Source organism: Emydura macquarii, unplaced genomic scaffold (genome assembly GCF_026122565.2).
Source record: "Emydura macquarii macquarii isolate MOO-44397 ecotype Brisbane River unplaced genomic scaffold, CSIRO-AGI_Emac_v2 contig_1790, whole genome shotgun sequence".
In the NCBI taxonomy this organism is placed as follows: Eukaryota; Metazoa; Chordata; order Testudines; family Chelidae; genus Emydura; species Emydura macquarii.
Window position 1 is genome coordinate 3,003,531 of NW_027131927.1, and position 19,995 is coordinate 3,023,525.

A 19,995-nucleotide genomic window follows, 5' to 3' on the forward strand; every position below is an offset into this window, starting at 1 on the left:
TCTGGCTGTCTGTGCCTCAGTTTCCCCCACCCTTGCTGGCATTTAAGTACCTGAGTGGGGAGCGGGACGAGCGCTCGCCCACCCCATTCTCCTGGGTGCCAGAAGAGCCTGGCACAGGGTGAAGGGTGGAAGATGGTTGGCTGGCAAGGCATTGAGCCTGGGGAGGTAGCATTACAGGCTGCAGCAGTGCACGGGCTGGGTCCCCACACCCACCCTCCCCGTTCCAGCAGGCTAGGGGCAGGTGGGGAGGGCAACTGGCCCTGGAGAGGGGAAAAGCCACGAAGCAAGAAAGCAGCCAGGAACCAGGGGGGGGTGGGGGGCGGAGGGGCGGGCGGGAGGAATGAACAGGTCAGCCACATTCATCTCGGCTCACTAGTGCCGCCAGTGCTGGGGTTCACAGCGGCATGCGGCCACGGGCGGTGAGCTGCTTTCACGCAGCTCGGTTCAGGGCCCAGCTCTGGGCGAGAGGGTAAATAAAAAGGGGGAACAAGCCCATGCCAGGACAGAGCGAAACCAGCACAATGCATCACCAAGGTTTCCCGCCTGGGGAACAGTTCCCCTGCCTTTAAAATGGCACCAGGAGTGGAAGAATCCCCCTTCCCCCATTAGCTCACAGTTTAACCCTCGCCTCCCCTCGCAAAACAAGCCTCCCACCACACCCGAGAAGCTAGTCTCTTCTCCCAGGCTTCGGCTATGCTGGGAGCTAAGGCACAGCTGCTGCACCCACAGGGTTAACCCCAGGGTGACACGGCGGTGGGAATGACTCAGGCAGGGCCTGGTCAACATATGTCAGGCCATTCTGCCGGCAGCTGGGAGGGGAGACCGCTTAGGGGAGGGAAAAGAGGGTGGAATGGGTTTGGCTACCCCGGCTCAGCCCCCACCCTCTCCAGCACCCGCATAGGGCCTCAGTTTCCCCTGTTGAGTCAGACAGGAGCCAGCCAGGGCTCCATGGACCGAGAAGCGCTGGGGAAGTGCTTGGAGCACCTCGTGGCTAAATTGCACTGCCTAGCCTCTGCTCCGCTGAGGCTGCTGCAGAGCAAAATTAAAAGCAAACAGGCCCTCCCCCAGGGTTTAACACAAGCAGGCGAGGAGATCCCTGCGGAACAGCGGGGGGGGAATCGGTCCAGCCAAGGGACGCATCGGGCGCTCAGATCCCACACACGGCACAGACAGCTGGCAGGGCAGACGGGGAAACGCCCCCTTTTTAATGGGCACCGAAGCACAGAGCCTGTCGCTGCAGACAGGCGCCCCAGAGTTCAGCCGGGCGGATGCTGGGTTTGGGTGGGTCCGGCCCAGGGGCAGAAGTGGCTCTTGTAGGGGTCCTGGCTGCAGGAGCTAGGGCCCAGTCTGCCGAGGGAAAGCGGCGACAACAGAGGCGTCCCCCAGGCCATTATCCCCTGCTGCAAAGCGGCTGCGGCGTGAACGGCCACAGGAAAACCCTGAGCCCCAGAGCTGCATAGAAAGCTCTCTCACTGCTCCTCAATCCCACCCCGCAGCTCTGTGCTACCCGGAGTCTCAGGCCCGGGGTCAGAGGAGGGCCAGGCCAGCTCAGCGCCGCTGGTCTCCTTGGCCCCAGGCTGCATGGGACACGGGGGGCAAGCCGGGAACGGTTGCATCAACAGGGGGGAGCTGGGAACAGTTGCGCCGCCAGGGGGTCCCCACTCCCCCAGCTGCGGGGATCCAGGACCCAGCTGGGGGCCGTGGGTGGCCCCCACCTCACGTCTTGGAGTATTTTCTGCGGACGGAGTCGCGGTAGAACTGGAAGATGGCGCCGGCAGCTCGCTGGGCAGCGGCGATGCACCGCTGCAGCTGGGGAGGAAGAGGGAGATAGGCAGTTAGAGCCGGGGGTGGGGGGAGCCCCGAGACAGGCCCCCGCGGCAGGCACAAGGCCGGCTCTGGCCCCACCTCCCCCCCACAGGCCAGGGCTGCAGGGGAGAAGGCTCCCCACTCTGCCAGGTGCATGATGGGATTGCTGCTCCCACCAACCTGCCCCCAGGGGAGGGGTCGCACTCCCTGTGCACAGGCGGTGGGAAGGGCAGGGGGTGCAGGAGCTCAGTGAGGGGGAGGGCCCCACACAGCGGGGTGGCACGGCCTCTGCTAATGTGCCCCAGTGGAGGGGGGGGGGGGGATGCTGCTCAGCCCCTAGTGACAGGCTGAGCCCCCCACAACTCATTTCACATGGGGGGGCCAATCCCCTCCACCCTCCCTGTGATTCATGAGAGGAACCCCCTCAATCCCCCCCTCCAGCTCAGGAACTAGGCCAGGACCCCCCCACTCTCCGACCAGCCTCAGAGACCATGGTCCAGCCCAGAAGAGGGGTAAGGGGGGGGACGGGAGCGGAACTTCCATCCCAGCTCCCCACCTGCCATCACCATAGCAACCAGGCAGGGGACACCCCATCAATCACCCAGTCCTATCCCCTGCCAGGACACTAGGGGGTTAAGAGCCAGCTGGTGAACGGGGCCCCCTGCCTGCTCCCTGCCCCCCCCTTCTATAATTAGCCCATTGCTCTGGCCCCCCAGGTTACCCGGCTCCCACTCGCAGGGGGGCTGGATCTCTGCCCGCACCCCCTCAACTCAATGACCTCGCTGCAGCGGGCGCGTGGGTGCTGAGGGGGGGGGCAGGGAACCGACTGACAGGATCTGCAGGGGGGCGGGGGGTGCAGCGGAGAGAGGGGCACACGCCCCGGGGCGCAAGGCACAGCCAGAGCCACAGCCGCCTGCTGTGAAGTGGTGCAAGTCCGCTAGGCCGAGGAGCGCACGCACTAGAGCAACACACGCACAATCACAACAGCGCACAACAAAGCCGCGCACACAATCACAACCACACGCTATATGGCAATGGACACACACACACACACACACACACACACACACACGAGCAATGCATGCATGGAATCGTAACTGTGCACGATAAAGCCACACACGTGGCAATGCGTGCACAGAGGATCACTGCCACACACTGTACGGCAATGCACATGTACGTACACACACACACACACACACACACACACACACACACAGAATCACAACCAAACACACCACAAAGCAGTGCGCGCGCACGCGCACACACACACACACACACACACACACACACACACACAATAAAGCAATGCATGGCCCCATCCCTCTCACACACTATGAAGCATAACACAACTCCTCAGTCCTACAGAACCCGTGCCTCCCCCCCGCTGCTGGAAGAGCAGGGGAGCAATCGGCCCCAGGCCCTGTACGTGGCAACGACTCGCCCACCAGCGAGGAAGACGGGGCCCTCCAAACGGACCAGCGCTGGGCCCACCTAGCTCAGCGTCCTGCCTCTGGGATTCCTACGTGGGGTTTTATGGCATGACAATTGGGAGGCGTGTGGAGAAACCGGGAGAACGGACTGCGCCGGGGGGAAGGGGTGACGAGAAAGGGGAGGAGATGGTTCTGTCTGGTCCCAGTCTTACCGCTCCGGGGGTCTGCACGGATGGCCCCAGCCGCGCGGAGAAGTGAAAGCAGGAGAGCCTGACAGGGAGGGGTGCATCACAGAAATCAGCACCCCGAGGGGGCCAGGGGAGCCTGGCCCGGAGACAATCCCTACGTTCCTTGGTGGGTCCCTGCTGTGGACAGGACCCAGAGCTGACCGTCCCATGGCTGCATCCCCAGGATTCACCCTTGGCCCCGAGCCTGGGGAGGGGCGGGGGGCACAAATGCAGGCTTGGCCCCCGGGCACCAAAGACCCATGGTACGCCACTGCTGCCATGCCACGGGGAGCATAGCTTGCTTGAGGGTGGCTGTGGCTGAGGGGGCAAGGCTCAGGCTCTGCTGATAGCTGGGGGGGGGGGGGGAGAGAAGGAGGGAGGAGAGATCTCAGACAATCTCTCCCCGTCTGATCACCACCTCGCTCCCAGGAGCTGCCGGGCCCGCAAGCAACGGCCTCCCCTGTGCAGGGCATGACAGACACCAAAACACGCTGTGCATCTCCGCAGCGAGCCCCCCGCGCCCTACAGGCCAGCACGGGGGGCAGCACCGAACCACACACTCCCCGCAGTCAGTGGGGCTCAATGGCCAGCGTGGCTCATGGAGCGCTGCGCTGCTGGGCAGGGGGGCTGAGGGGAGAGTGCCCCAGCTGAGCCCCCTGCACCGCTCCCTGCAGCCCAGCGCCGCACCGGAGATCACAAATCTGACGGGATGGCCCCCCACTTCCCGCAGCATCCAGTTTCCACACACTGAGCCGGCCTGAGAGATCAGACAGCAGAGGTTATTCGGCCTGGGCGTGCTGCAGGCAGAGCTCCATCCCCAGCCTCAGCGTCCCACTCCAGAGCTACCAGAGGGACACTGACCAGTTTCACCCCCTGCCTCAGCTTCCCCACCTCCCCCCAGCAGCTGTCTGGCTCTCCAATCCGCTGGACCACTCGCAAGGCATCCCAAGTGATTGGGCTGAGCGGCCCTAAGACCCAACTCATTCCACATCATTCGCTTTTAGCTGGGTGCAGGGTGCTTCTAACACTCCTCTGCCGTCCCAACTCCTGCCGTGGCCTCCGGGCCCCGCCATCAGGGACTGCCGGATAACCGGCTGCAAACCCCCATGCTCAGCCCCGCTGTCGGAGGTTTATCTGAGCAAGCACTTCACTCGCAGAGATGTTACGTGCATTGCAGTAGCATCACGGAGCTCCAGGCATGGAGCACGGACCACGCTGCGCTGGGCGCTGTACAAACAGAACAAGACGTCCTCTCTTTTTCCAAACTAGAGTAACAGTCACATGGCTCCGCTGCACCACAGATCTCAAAGTGCTTCACAAAGGATGAGATTGTCACTCTACGCAGGGCAGTACTGCCCCATCACAGACAGGGAAACTGAGGCACAGAGAGGCCAAGACCAACCCAAGGTCACCCAGCAGTTCTGTAGCAGATCCAAGAGTCGAACCCAGGGAACCTGAGTCCCAGTCCAACCCCTCAACTGAGCTGTCAAAAAACTTTTTTTTTTTTTTTTTTAAAAAGCTCTGAATTTGCCCTTCCAAAATGGCATCCAAGGGTTTTGGGTTTTTTAAATTTAAGCAGATGTTGCATTTCCTGGAGAAGAGACACTAGGCTGGCTAAGCCTCGCCCTACAGATTTACAGCTCCAGACAAAACACACTACAGTATCCCCAGCTTGGCCACAAACTCACCAGGCCCCCCCATTCTCTATGCCTCAGTTTCTCCACTCAAAATGAGGATTCTGTTGCCCCCCCACCCCCACCCCGAGGACAGGCACGGGGTCTAGCTCTGCGTTCACACAGCTGCCCAGGAACCGATTTCAAAGGGGAGCTAACTGCATGGCAAGCCAAAACGGAAACTGACTGAGTGAAACTGACCTACTCCAAGGAGAGCCACGCGCAGAGGATCTTAAAGCAGCGGCAGGGTCAAAACCCTCGTTCTACAGCCCCAGCAGTTCTAACGGCCGGGGGTTAATTAGTAATGGAGCGTCCCCAGCACAGGGAATCCATCCATCACTGTTCAGCACACACATGGCTCCTGCCTGTCGCTTCACCCAGAGTGGAGACTTCCTTTAACCAATACACCCAGCCGGTGCCTGAAAGCAACCTGGCGTGATACTGGTGGATGCACCGCTTACCTGGGGGAGGAGGGCCTGGACTCCTTAGCCCAAGGGAGGCGGTGGGATTTAACGCTGCAGTGCACTAACAAAGGCCACCAGCCCCATGGCACAGTGCTCCCAGACGGCTCTAAACCGGACAAGCCTGTCTGGTATCCCACCGACCTGCCGGGTCCAGATCAGCCCTGCCAACAATTCACTGGCAACCCACCTTCCTGCCAGAACAGAACAGCCAGAATGTCCCAGCGCTTCCACAGCTCCAGGGAGGGAGGGGGTCAGACAGTGGGGTTGGTTCTCAGCTACCCCATCCCTGCATCTGGAGCAGGAATGGGAGGGGTCGTGGAGGTTTTGCTCTCCCCTTACGTCAGAAATGCACAGAGTTCAACCCGCAGCATGAGTGAGAGCAGCCCCAAGGCTGCTCTAAGTCACACTCCACCCCATGGTCTCTGGGGGGCAGAAAACAGCCCCAGCGTAGTGTGCTACAGCCACACCCCTATGCCAGGGTCTGGATGCAGGGGATTTTCCGGAGGGTGGTGTGGGTCAGTTTCCCATCCACTTTAAGATCCCTTTACGCTGCTGGAACAGTCAATGGCCATGGCACAACAGGGTCAGGCCTGGTGCCTGTAAGCACTCGGAGATCCCAGGCCTGGCGCCGAGAGCAGAAGAGAATCCCAGCAGCAGGAGACCTGCCAGCGCGAAGGCAATGCACAGTCTGGGCAGACGGGCCGAGGTGGGCATTAAAGTAACCCTTCCTGGGTCAAGAGGATGAGGCCAAAGAGCGCTACGGAGACCGACCCCTGATCTAATCCACGAGGGGGAAAATCTGTTCCCCACCCGCCGGTTAAATAAACCAGGAGGAGGAAAATGGCTTTTTAAAAACAAAAAAGCCGACGAACCTAATTCAGATTCACCCCGAACAAGGTGAGATTTTTCCCTTCTTGACAGAACCGTTTGTCTAACGAACGGCTCCTGGCTGCCGCTGCTGTTCAACAACACATTAACGCTCGTAATTCTTCTCTCCCGCCGCCCGGGCTCCGCGTTCCAGGCCATTTCCCAGGAACACGCCGGTGGTAATGAGAAAAGACTGAACGCTCCGGGTCTGGAATACTAAGAGCCTCTCCTAATCGGATCGGGGAGAAATGGGGTCGTTCCTCCCACCCCCTGCTGCGCCGGGAGCCATGATGACAGCTGCCAATCCCCATCTCCCACCACCTCTGCTTCTTCCCTCCCTCCCCCCACTTGTGGGTATCCACCTCCCCCTGCCTCAGTGGCACCCGTTTGCCTTCTCGGCGATGATGGGTTGAGACAGCTGGGACGCACCAGGTGGCAGAGGCAGACAGATGATTCCAAGGAATGCGTAGAGGGGCCCCTCCCATGCCCCAGCCGGAGCCAGGGCCAATCAGGAGCGATTTACAAGAGGCAGCGTACCCTTGTGGTTACAGCGCTGGGACCAGGAGACAGGATCCAAACCCCGGCTCCGCCAGACTCCCCACATAGCCCCCAGCCTCAGATCCTACATCCAACACTGGGGGAGACCCACCCTTCCCCCAGGCCTTGGGGGCCAGGATTGTCTCACTCCGTGTCTGTATGTGGTTCCGCCCCACGGATCCCCTCAAAATCCCAGCCCTCTAGCTGTTCCCCGCCCTGCTGAGTTAAGCAATGTCCCAGAGTCACCCCCCAAATCCAGCCCTGCCACCAGCAGATCCATTAACACCAGGCAGCTTCCCACCCAGCAGGAATCAAATGCCAGCTCCAAATGAAAAGCTGCCGCCGAAAGCGCTCTTGGTTTGGTATGCAAGTGACACCCCCAAAATCTCCAAGCCTGATCCAACACCCATCAGTGCCATTAACTCTAGTGGGCCCCTAGGCTGTGCCGCTACATGGGACTCTGCCATCTGAGCAGCCAACACGCACCAGACACCGGACAAATTGGGGCTGATTCGCAGCACGCCCGAGGCCTGGTTTGCCTCCTGTCCTGGAATTCCAGCCCTACAGGGAGACAGCAGATCAGCTGCCCAGCAATCCCTGTGCCCCACTCACCTCTTCCACCGAGCAGGTCCCCTTGGTGGTCGACATCAGCACCCTCCTCTCCACGCTGCTGATGGCGAAGGTCAGCACCGCTCGAACCTCCTGCGAGGGATCGGGGAGAGAGTGAGCGACCGGCCCAAGATGCCCCCTCCCCCCCACACCACTGGGAGGAGCTGGAAGGAGAAAATTGACCTTTCCCAGGTCATTCAGGGCCCCTCCCAGGCCAGGATCCCTCCTGTATGGCCCCAGCCTGCTGCCACAGGTCCATCCCCAATCTCCCACCCACTAGCTGTGGCCTGCGCTTTGCACGGGTAGATCACAATGGTCCCTGCCGGCTCTAAGGGCTGGTCCCTGCAGTCAGGACATCCCGGGCTGACTCGGGGCAGACATGAGCCAATTATGGCCAGTGCTGTCTGGCCGGCACCCCGTGTGCCGCTGCATTTATTAGGTGTATTACGGCAACGGTGAAGACCACACCTGAGATCAAGGCACCCCACAGGTCGCAGCCCCCCCACCGCACTTGGCCAGGAGTGGCACTCGCCCTCCCACTCTCCCCTGCACTGGGCTGGGCGCAACACACGGCCTCTCACCCCCGCGATCAGGACCCCCCATTGTGCTGGGTGCTGCTTCTTGTCCTGCAAGGGCACCACGGCTTTAAATCCCAGACCCCTCAGGGCAAAGCCATTCGGCCGATCCTTCCACCGCCCCGGGCACCCGCACTCCCCACCTTCTCCTGCTTGGCGGTGGGGTCAAGGATGATTGCCCCGGCAGCATCCAAGGCACACGTCACTCCGCAGAAGAGCGACTTCATGGGCAGACCGGCATCCATCAGCCCCATGCAGGCCGCGTTCAGGCAGCACGCCAGCAGCTGGGCGGGGTGTCAAGGACAAAGCCAGCAGCTGCTGAAAGGCCGGGAGCCGGTGCCCGCAAGGCAGCAATCGCTGCCGGGAACCCCCCCCCCTCCACACCCAGGGGCTCGGGCCTCAGAACCACCGCGTCTTGCTGGAAAACGCGACTGCCCTGCACTGGGGAGGCTGCCTTCCCCAGCAGGCGCCCACCTGCCTCCAAGGGGAAAGCAAGACTTAAGGGCCCCACGCCAACTGGCGTGGGGAGTGCCAATCTCCCGCTGGAGTCAGGATCGGGCCCCACTCAAAGCCCCTCGAGGAGGTGGAGAACGTGAGGGACACGGGTGCAGTTGGCTACAGGAAGAGAGAGACACGTCAGAGCAGCCCGGCCCCACCAAAAAAGGCTTTAACCCACCCCATCCCTTCCTTCCAGGGCAGATGTCACATTCCTGCTCAGACTGCGGGCTCATCAGGTCGAGTGAGATCAGGGCCCCGTTGTGACAGGCGCTGCACAGATCCCGACCAAGATCAGGGGGCATGTTTCCGCACAGACACAGGGAGAAACACCCTCTGCCCCAAAGAGCTCAGTCTAAACAGGCACATCTCTCTCTTCACAGGTGAGAAACTGAGGCACAGAAGATGAAGGGATTTGCTCAAGGTCACACCCGGGAGTCGGTGGCAGAGCCAGGAATTGAACCCAGCTCTCCCAGGTCCCAGTCAGGCGGTGCTTCCTCTGGGGTGGCAGCTGCATCGCTGGGGCTGCTTAGCGCCAGACCAGCCAAAAATGTACGTGAAACATCTGTGCCAGCCGGGGAATGGACCGACTGTAACCGGGGCTCATCTCCTCTAAAGATCAGAGATAGCAGGGGAAGGGTGCAGAGGGACCCATCACCCCACAGCAGGGCAGAGACCAGCCCCCAATAGAAGAGGATTCACCCCAACCATAAACGCAGCCTTTCCACAGCGCTTTTCATCTGCAAGTTAATCATCCGGCACCTGCCAAGCCCTTCGCAGACGTGACGTGAGATATCGGCCTTGTTACTGAATGCTGGCTAACACAGAGGGGCACCGTGTGCCATCCTAGCTAACAGCTGTAGCAGTGGCGACCCAGCTGTCAGCAGCTGTGTGCAAGCGGCGCAGCAACTACTTAAGGCTGGAGGAAAACCACCACTCATTTCATCAGAGGAGCTGTGAACCCTTATTTCAGCATGTACAGCACACACATCAGCCAGAAAGTGCACCAGGATCTGTGGGGTCTGGAAGCCAGGACTCCTGGGTTCTACCCCCAGCTCTGACACAGACTTGTGTGACCCTGAGCAAGCCACTTGCCCTCTCTGTGCCTCAGTTTCCACACCAGCCTGATAAGGGAGTGGCTGTGCAGGGCAGGGGGGTGTTGACCCCGGTGAATGCAGGCCCGGGGCCATCAAACTGGCGCCCATCACCAGAGCTAATCGCCGCCTCCAGCTCTAACAGGGCCCCGCGCACCGCAGGAACTCAAAAGGCCTTTTCGAGTGCGATTCAATTAATCTTTAAATAGGACAGCCTAATAATGCACAGCAGGGCTTCAAAGCATGCCACAGCCATTCAGCTTCACACCATCTCCCTCCCTCCCCTCCAGAGACTGCAGGAAAGAAACCCACGAGTCCTGGCTCCCACTCCCTGCCTGCGCCTGCTCTAACGTAAAGCCCACCTCTTGCCGGAGCTGGGAAGAGAACCCAGGACTGGAGTCCTGGCTGCCAACCCTCCCTCCAGGAGGATGTCCTGAGGACTGGAATATTTCACCAGACTCATGGACCCCACCAAGCCCATAACAGACCAATCCTGCCCATGAGTAAGTGACTCCGGGCCTCCCTGGAGGCTGGATCCATCACCCGGGGCCCAGCCCAGCCCACGTGGCAGCTGCAGAGATCATGCTGCAGTAGCATCCGGAGGCACATCATGGATCAGGACCACATGGCATTAGCATCTGTTCATTTATTAGGTGTATTATGGTAGTACCTTGGGGTCCTGGTCCCCCAGTGGCTTTGCTAGGCACTACCATAATGCACCTAATAAGTGAGTAGTCCCAAGCACAAAGGAGTTATGGATCAGGCCCCCATTGTGCGAGGGCCTGTACCTTTATCAGGTGTATTACAGTAGCATTTAGGCACCCATCCTATACCAGCACCCTAAAAGGGACTACCATAATACACCTAATAAAGGTACAGCACCTAGCTCAATGGAGTTCTGGTCCATGTCAGGCTCCTACCCGCTACCATAATACACCTAATACATTCACTATGCCTAGCACAATCTGGGCCTGGTCTATAAATGGGGCACCTATGTCCCACTGTAATACACCTAATATACAATGCCTAGCACAATTGGGTCCTGGACCATAACTGGGATTCCTTTGCACTGGGCACTGTTTATTCGGTATTGGGTGCATTAGGGTTGTACATAGAGGCCCCAGTAATGGAGCAGAACCCCACTATGCTAGCATGCTGTGCATTTATTAGATGTATTTGGGTAGCACATAGTGGGGTTCTGCTCCATGAGTGGGACCCCTGTGTGCCACCCAAGGGGCAGTGGTCAAAGTGCCTCTCCCCAGCCGCTATTGCTGGTGGAAAGGCTCTAGCTGGGTCCCAGGAGGCGGCTGGAGGAGGGGAGGGGGGGAAGCACATCCTTCCTGCCAGAACTAATCCTTCCCTGGGGCTTTGGCTCGGTGAAAAGAGAGCCGTTCCCCGTGAGACCAAATTAAGTCAGTCATCACTTCTGCCTCTATTCAGATTTCATCAGACGCCCCCGCCTGCCGTTAATCCCCGCACCTAGCTCACACGCCCGGAGTGCTAGAGACACTGTCACTTAGCACCCGCTTCACATGCCATAATTAAATTCCTCCAGCACCCTGGGAAGGTGTTGCTGCCTGAGGAGACCCAGCTATGCCTGCTCTACAACTCCGCTTGTCCCATCAGCCCAGGTTTATGCCAGCTTCCTCTGCGCTCACTGAGACACAGGGCTGGGATGGCAGGGGACTGCGGGTCTGGACTGAGGAGCAGCCACAGAGACGTGGGGGAGGGGGGGAAGGCGAGCCCATTCCCCTTTGGAAGTGCCGTGCCAGGTGGGAGAGCAAGCCTTCCCCGCTCCCAGGACAGCCCTTGCCACAGTGCTGGTGCCACCTAGCGGCTACAGCCCGTAGTTCCTGTAGAGCTCCACTGAACCACAGTGCCAGGGGGTAGGGCCCCGCAGGGACCTGACAAGCAGCAGGGGCCGAGACCCCAGGGATACAGCATGCAGAACATGCCACCTTGCTCCCTGTTCTCCCCACTAGCCCCCTGCATAGGTGAGATGCTGAGAAAGGGTGACAAGACACTCGACCCCTCTCCCCCAGCTGGTATTTTGCCTATGATGCCACGTGGGAGGGGAGCACCCCCTGCTGGTGCCACGCCCTTCCATGCAGCAGCCTGGAAGCTCCCCACTACAAGGCCTGACATAGGCTGGCCCTTCTCAGCTTGCAAGGGCTAACGACTCGGCAGTGCCAGGTCGGTAACACCGCTCCACCCTTTCTGATCATACCCATCGCCAGGTGGCTGCAGCTGCTTGAGGCAAGCCAGGAAAGGGTTAAACCACCCTGCAATTAGAGCTGCCTTTGCCAGAAGTCAGGGAGGGACCTGAGGAGAAGGGTTAACAGGGAGAGAGACTCAGGGAGCCTTCTCATTAGTGGCTCCATGAAGCATCCACCACGCCCCGATCCTATCAGGCCAAAATGCCACCCCCGGGAGCGGGTGGTGCCGGGAAGGCATAACTGTAGTGGCGCTTGGCTGGACCCCAGGGATGAGGGAAGGAGAACAGGAACCGTTTGTGCATCTAAGACACCAGCTCCGACCCAGAGGGAGCGCGAGGCGTCCCCTCCATCCAAAAGACAGACAGCAGCCTGGGCACTGCATCACTAGCACCAGGTGGGCCATGGAGGCCAAGCCTCTGCCCCCATCCTCTCAGCAGAGGGCACCACTGTGCCGAAGGAGAGGCAGGGCCTGGCACATGCAGAGAGCGCCCCCTGCTGCCTGCAAAGGATACAGAGCCCGCATCGCTGATCACCTGCAGCACAATGGTGATGGAGGTTCTGGGGTGCAGGGTGCCCAGGATAACCGCCTCACACGTCTTCCTGATCAGCTGCTCCCGGTTCTTCTCAAAGACGCCTGGGGAAGGAGAGACGGGGCTGGGTTGAGCTGAGCCAAGAGTGGGTAGACAAAGAGCAAGTCGGACAAACGCCCCCGCCCCCCGATAAACTCCCTCACCAAGGTTCGCCGTGCAGCCTTCCGCTCCAGTGCTCTCACTGCAGCTCTGCGTTCTCGCCAGAGCTGTCTGCCTGGTTAGACTGAATTACGGACATGCACAGGCACCCCAACCCAGCACTGCACCCCCATTGTGCCAGGCACTGCACAAAAGCACCCCCGCTGAGATCAGGGCCCCTCATCATGCCAGGCGCTGCTCCCAGAACAGCCCCCCCCCCCAAGGTCAGGGAGGCCCCCATTGTACCGGGCGCTGCAGATGGTGGGGGAGTTCCTGCCCCAGCAAACCTTAAGACCTAAATACACAAGACAAACGGAAAGAAAAGTGACTCGCCCAGGTCAAACAAGGAGTCTGTAGCAGAGCAAGGAATTGAACCCAGGCCTTCTGAGTTCTAGTATAGCGCCTTGACCACAAGGCCAGCCCTTTCTACGCACTCACAAAGCTTGCCTCAGTTTCCCCATCTGAAAAGTGGGGAGAATAATCCTTCATCTTGTCTATTTAGAGAGACCTGCCCTGGTGATGTTACATCCAGCCCTACACTCGCCAGGGGTCTCTGGCTGCACAAGCCTGTCTCTCTTTAGCAATAGGCAATGTGCTAAAGCCTAGAAATGTAAATATTTCAGCAGAAGTAAATGCTCTTGTTTCTTAATTTACTTATTTGCTGCAGAAGTGCCCCTGGGAATCTGACAGCTTTAAAAAAAAAAAGGAGCGTGCCGCAACATTTGCGGAAAACATGTGAATCTTTGACGCCAATTCCACTTCCTTCAGCAAGCCGGGCTGCAGATGGCCAGCTGCAGGGGAGCGCCCTGACACGCCATTCTAGGGCAGTGACCGAGGGGCAGAGGAGAGCCCGGCCTGGGGTGAACGGCAGCCATTGTTGTGGCACAATGGGGAAACTTAACACTTCCTTCCAGTCTGGACTAAGGGGGGTTACATGACCTTATGTCAAGCTATTCTATCTGTCTGCTTGACCACAGTTACTCCATTGTAGTTTTCTTTAGTATTCTGCTGAAGATTGCCCACCCCCTCCTCTTTTGCTCTTAAAGTGCTTATTTTGTGCCAGGGTCAGAGAAAGGTTTCCTAGACGAAGCAAGGAGATAGCCCCAACTGGTTTCTACTAGTTATACGGCCTTGAGAGATAGACAAGGCAACTCTGATAGATAAGCTGAAATCTTCTGTTAACATGTTTTTTGTTATGCATACCTTTCCAATTAGAAGAAGTAGAAAAGTGTAAGCCAATAGCAATGGTAGTAATAATTTTGAATGTACCTATAAGCATTAAGAATTTATGCATATGTAATTCCTTTGTCTATGTTTGTATAAATATGCAAAAGAGCATGCCTTCGGGGTCCCACACTGACCACTTGCTGGGAAGTGTCTGACCTCTGCAGAAATAAAGTTTGGAGACTGCCCAACTACCTGCGTGGATCTCTTTTCGGTGCAGGGTAAACGAACCTCAATTGGAATCTTTTTCCAACAATTTGGCATCCGCGGCAGGACTGCCTTGCAAGCCAACCGAGTTCTGCACCAGCTAATGCCCCAGCCGGCACTAGGGTGAGTTCACCCCGAGGGCTTTTGGACTGGGGTTAGAACTCGAAGGAAGGCTGTAAAGCAGTTGAGACCCCTTGCAGTCTCACAGTCTCCAAGAGATTCAGGTACCTGTATGTTTTGTGTGTTGTCTTTTCTTTCCATTCTTTGTTGGTTGTTTTGTGTTGTGTCTGCCAGGTTTTCTTAGGAGATTCCAAAACGGGCACCCTAGCACTGTCTTTCACGGTGGCCATGCGCTGAGCCTAAGGGTTCATAACGCAGAAGTCCTGGGTGGCACAAGCTTCTTCCGTGCACGGAATCTCCTCAGCTTTTCTATCTGATTTGTCTAGGACCAATTATCAGGTCCCTCCCTGGTCTCTTTGAACACTGGGCACACAGGCTGACCTATCTGCAGGCAGTCCAGCTGGTCCGAGGCAAGTCCTCTAAGGCCAGAAACGCTGTGTGGCGGATTTTTCCATTTCCCGCACAGAGACCATAACCTTATTTCATTCTGTGACTTTGCTTCTGATTTTACAAATCCCTCCGGAGGTGTGTATGGTTTTTTTTTTCTTTTTTTCCCCAGAGATATAAGCGCATCCCCAATTGTTCTGTGCACAGGTCGTCCACAGGGTATGAACGGGAGAAATAAGTGCTAGTTTAAGTACTAGGATAAGGGCTCGGATCAGGTTCACTGACCTGTCCTTAAGAGGACAAAAGCTGAGGCTGTGTTGACACAGAGTGTGTGTGTGTGTGTGTGTAGTGATAGTGTGGTGGACGGAAGATGGGGCTCGGAGGAAGTAAAATCCCCGAGGACAGTCCCTTAGGGACGGTGTTAGCAGCATGGACTGCGGGTAAACTACCGGTACAAAAGGGAATGAAGAAAACTCAAGTCAAAGAACTAAATACAGAATGGCAGAAATATTACTACAAGGATACCCAAATTTGGCCCACCTATGGTACCTTTGATTATTGCAAGCTACAACAACTAAGGCTTAAGCTAGAAGAAAGAGCCCCAAGGCAGATGGACTATTGGTATTGCTGGGCGCATCTCTCTAATGGAGCTTGCCCTGTAACAACAACGCCTGCAATTAAGGAGGAAACTCCACCCCCTTATAATCCAAGCTCCTTGATATTGAAAAGCCAGCAAGAGGAACCACCTGAGCCTTTGTATCCCCTTCTACCCCCTATTGCCTCCCCACCAGCTATTGTCCAACCACCCCCTGCTTCACCAATTAATGGATCTGCTGCAGGAGGGACAGCCACCCCCTCCCCTTTCATCCCCCAACCGCTTGGGAGCAGAAACCAAGGAGAGAAAAGCAGCAGTGAAAAAGAGAGGAAGCACGATCTAGATAAGGACCGCTTCGACAGCGGCAGTGCCAGTGAAAATGAAGCAAAGGGGAGAGGGAAGGCTAGGAGGAGAAGAGTAAACAGTACAGGGAGTCTTGACTTCCTTTATGATCTAAGCCCCAGCCGCACGGGCCTTAAATTCTACCCCGATAACCGAACTGGGAAACCTGTAGAGCACACATTGCGCCTGCAATATATACCCGACGGGGGGACACAGCGTTCAGTGAGGGTACACACACCTTTTGCACCTGGGGATCTGATTATTTGGCAAAAAACCACCCCCTCCTTTCGACAAGACCCTGCTACAGTCATCAGACAATTCCGGATTATTGTCCGAACGCATAATCCGTCTTGGGCAGACATAGAACAATTAATGGAAGCCTTATTTACCGCTGACGAGCAGGTAACTATTGTGGATGAAACTATTAAGCTTGAAGGGGGGGACAATACAAACAATGCCATTTGGCCAAAGATAGACCCTGCGTGGGACTATAACAACACCACCGACTGGAATTTATTTATCCGTGCCCGTGAAACCTTGTTTAAAGCTATGGAAAAAGCGGGGCAGAAACCTATAAATTGGGAAAAATTTCATGAAATTGTTCAAGCCCCTGATGAAAATCCAGATGCCTTTTATGTGCGGCTTTGTGAAGGGGCAACTCGATATGCCCAGCTTAAACCGGACGATGAAAGGGATTGCAAGGCTATTGCTGCAGCATTTGTAAATCAGTCAGCTAGCGATATACGGAACTATTTTCACAAATCTTGTCCAGGATGGAACGGAAAGACTATATCCGAAATTAGGGGGATTGCCACATATGTGTTCGAAGGACGAAAGGTAAAGGAACAGTCGAGAGAAGGGAAAAGAAGACAGGATGAGCTAAAGCTGTTACCATGCAGAATGCAATGTTGACCCAGCGAGGGAGAGGAGGACATTTCCGCAGAGGCAGAGCAAGGGGAAGAGCAGGGGGGCAAGCTGCAAATTCATGGGAAACGCCAGTATGCTTTTGGTGCAGGCTGCCAGGACATTTTAAGCGAGATTGCCCAACTCGCCTAGTTCGGAAGCTAATGCCTACACTGCCATGCCAGCTCCATACAGCACACAATACCAGCAAGGGGTACCCCCCCTCCCCCTCCCCCCTCATAATCATGGGTGCCAAGAGTTTCAGGGCATGTGTTGCTTTAACTTATCAGACCACAGCACATTAATTGAAAAACGCTTAGCTGATCTCCACCGCTTAGCAGAACGCATCAAGCAATCTGATGGTAAACTTGATTTGTGGGGTTGGCTGACTGCTTGGCTGCCGGATATGCAATGGCTTAGGTCCTTGTTTTTTTTATGTTGTTTTTTTTTTGTTGCAATTTGTATTTTTGGATGTTGTTGCTTCCAATGCTTAGGTAATCTGCCCTCTGTTTGCTCTGCATTTAGCCGGCTTGTAAAACCCAGGGTTCCTGCCATGCAAATGTTGACTCAAGTTGAAATTGTTGGACTTAAGCAAAAAGTAGATCAGGCTTATCATAAATGAGCCAAACTGGTAATACAGTTATGGCTCAAAGGGGGGATTGAAGGAAAATAATTGTCTGCTTGACCACAGTTACTCCATTTTAGTTTTCTTTAGTGTTCTGCTTTCTGCTGAAGATTGCCCACCCCCTCCTCTTTTGCTCTTAAAGTGCTTATTTTGTGCCAGGGTCAGAGAAAGGTTTCCTAGAAGAAGCAAGGAGATAGCCCCAACTGGTTTCTGCTAGTTATACGGCCTTGAGAGATAGACCAGGCAACTCTGATAGATAAGCTGAAATCTTCTGTTAACATGTTTTTTGTTATGCATACCTTTATAATTAGAAGAAGTAGAAAAGTGTAAGCCAATTGCAATGGTAGTAATAATTTTGAATGTACCTATAAGCATTAAGAATTTATGCATATGTAATTCCTTTGTCTATGTTTGTATAAATATGCAAAAGAGCATGCCTTCGGGGGTCCCACACTGACCACTTGCTGGGAAGTGTCTGACCTCTGCAGAAATAAAGTTTGGAGACTGCCCAACTACCTGCGTGGATCTCTTTTCGGTGCAGGGTAAACGAACCTCAATTGGAATCTTTTTCCAACATATCCACCCACAACCCCCCACCCAGCCACACACACTCCTTCCTGCACATATCCCCCCATTCATTCCCTCCACTGCACACGCCTCCCTCCCACACCCCTGGATCTTATCTGGCCCCCATTCCCACAGTAGCTGAGCACCTCACAATCGTATCCTCACCCTCCCCCCACCCCAGGGCATTGCTGTTATCCCCATTGCACAGATGACGCACTGAGACGCAGTGACTTGACAAGGTCACACAGGAAGTCAGTGGCGGAGCAGGGACTCGACCCATGGGCTGTCCAATCCTCTGGATGCCACAGAGACAGTACAACCCAAGCTGCAGCACTGCAACCCGAATCGCACTGGGTGCACGGCCCGTTTAGCCAGAGGGCAACAGGTTTCAGAGTGACACAGCCGCCACCTTGTGAATCCACACCTGGGTCAAGCACCATGCCCCACACAGTGATTTCTCATCGCAGGGTCTCAATGGAGCACAGGGGCTGCTCATGCCAGTTTGTTATCACAGGGCTGCTCAGCTGCATGGCGTGCTGGGTGATAGCAGCTCAAGGAAACCGGAGCCAGACGTGGGGGGTGGATAGTGCAAATCGCTCACAAAGCCAGACTTAGGCATGCTGGATAGTGGGAGAATTGCTCTGCGAGACCTGAGATCTGTACATCTCTGGGTTATGGCAGGGCTACACAGATTGTTATGGTAGGGTCACTGGCCAGTCCCATGCTGACTAATAATGATGATCTCTTGTTATTGTAGGGCTCATTTTAAACATACGAGCAGGGTTTCTTTTGGAGGACATAGCAATTTGTTTTATTTTTCAATAGCAGCCTCAAAGTTTTTGTTCGAGGCATAATCCCGGTCCCCATCTCACCAGTCCAGTTGGGGGGATGGTCGTATTTAGTCGTTATTTTCAATAGAATTTGATCAATATACATCTGCAGCCAAAGAGTAACTTGAAACACACACTTCAGGGAGTTTAGGGCCAGAAGGGGCCACAACAACCTAGTCTGAGATCCCACATGACGCAGGCCAGTGAAACCCTCCATACCTCAGCCAGCACACCAACTTACTGACAGCTCCCACTGGACCAGGGGGTCATCACAACACCACAGTCGCTTACCCGGGAGTCCCACTTTGGGTTTGAGCAGCACTTCCACCGTCGCCTTGTCATACATCTCCTTGCTGACTTTCACCTCTGCTGGGCCATACAAGCCAGCAAGGACCGAGGTGTCTCCTGAGGGTAGATAAGAGATCAAGGTAAGACACAGCACGTCCCCACACTTCTACCCTGGGATCAAAGCCCTAATGGGGTGGGGTGGGGACAGGAATTGAAAGCACACAGAGGGGGAGGGGAGGAGGAGAGGGAGCGACTAGCCCAGGCCCCCACAAAGGCAGTCCCCTAACACAGAAGATGGAGCAGACTAGAGAATGCTCCCCACAGGAGCTCTATCTAGGATGTGGGAGGCATCTCTGACAGCCAGGCAACTGGGGAGCCCCAAATTATGGGACTGCAGGGGGGAAGGCTTCCACAGGAGACCCCCAAACAGGGGAATCAGGGAGCCCGCATGGCCGGACCAGGAAGGGGAGATTCAGCAGCTCCCTATGGGGGGTGATAAACCCACTACCCAAAGGGGGAGCTCCCACAGAAAATCCTCTGGGGAGGAAAACAAGGGGGTCCCTGGACCAGGCGGGGCGGGGGGGTAATAAATAGGTCTGGGAAGAGCCCTGGGGAGGGGGTAGGCTGGGGTCCCAGGGCAGGGAGGAATAAGAGACCGAGGGGGTCAGGGGAGCGAGGTGCTGAGGGACGAGGGGCCCCAGTGCAGCGCTGCGGGTCGGTATCAGGGTGTTCCGGGGCAGGGGGCGGAGGCCTGGGCGGGGGGCAGGGCCGAGGGGGGTCTCGAGGGCAGGGCGCCCCGGGAGCGGGGGCTAAGCACGGCTGGGGGGCAGTGTCGGGTCGCCGCGGGGGCGGGGCCCGGGCCCGGCCTCACCCTGCAGGAAGGTAGCGGAGCCGTCGGGCCGGCCGAGCAGGCCCAGCTCGCAGGAGAAGGGCCGCAGGACGCAGCCACCCGGCTCGGAGCCCATCCCGCCACCTCGGCCCGTCTCCAGCAGCAAAGCGACACACACCCACGTGCCGCCCGTACTTCCGCTGCCGGGGCGCCGGGAAACCACCAAGCCCCGCCCCCCAAGACGTAGCCCCGCCCCCAGGCCGTAGCCACGCCCCATCAATGCAGCCCCCCCCCGGCCCAGTAGAGCGGAGTGGGGTTGGGGGGAACGGGAGGCAGCTCGGGTCACGCGGTGGGGGG

The 19,995-nt window shown here is 57.0% G+C and overlaps 1 protein-coding gene across 1 annotated transcript; it reads right to left on the reverse strand.

The window, feature by feature from the left end:
- Positions 1-1,174: 1,174 nt before the first annotated feature.
- On the reverse strand, positions 1,175-19,890 carry EXOSC5 (exosome component 5). Its single transcript, XM_067556668.1, has 6 exons — positions 19,681-19,890; positions 18,813-18,926; positions 12,506-12,627; positions 8,332-8,472; positions 7,617-7,706; positions 1,175-1,809 (listed from the first exon to the last, which is right to left on the reverse strand). The coding sequence occupies exons 1-6, from the start codon at positions 19,772-19,774 to the stop codon at positions 1,717-1,719; spliced, it is 654 nt and encodes a 217-aa protein (XP_067412769.1). The 5' UTR covers positions 19,775-19,890; the 3' UTR covers positions 1,175-1,716.
- Between the last annotated feature and the right edge of the window lie 105 nt (positions 19,891-19,995).

Excerpts from the sequence above, each read along its gene's own strand:
- EXOSC5 (XM_067556668.1), bottom strand. The coding sequence starts at position 19,774 with ATGGGCTCCGAGCCGGGTGGCTGCGTCCTGCGGCCCTTCTCCTGCGAG. Across the intron at positions 7,707-8,331 it reads CCACCGCCAAGCAGGAGAAG|GAGGTTCGAGCGGTGCTGAC; the intron begins GTGGGGAGTGCG and ends GATCCCTCGCAG. Across the intron at positions 1,810-7,616 it reads GGACCTGCTCGGTGGAAGAG|CTGCAGCGGTGCATCGCCGC; the intron begins GTGAGTGGGGCA and ends CTTCCTCCCCAG.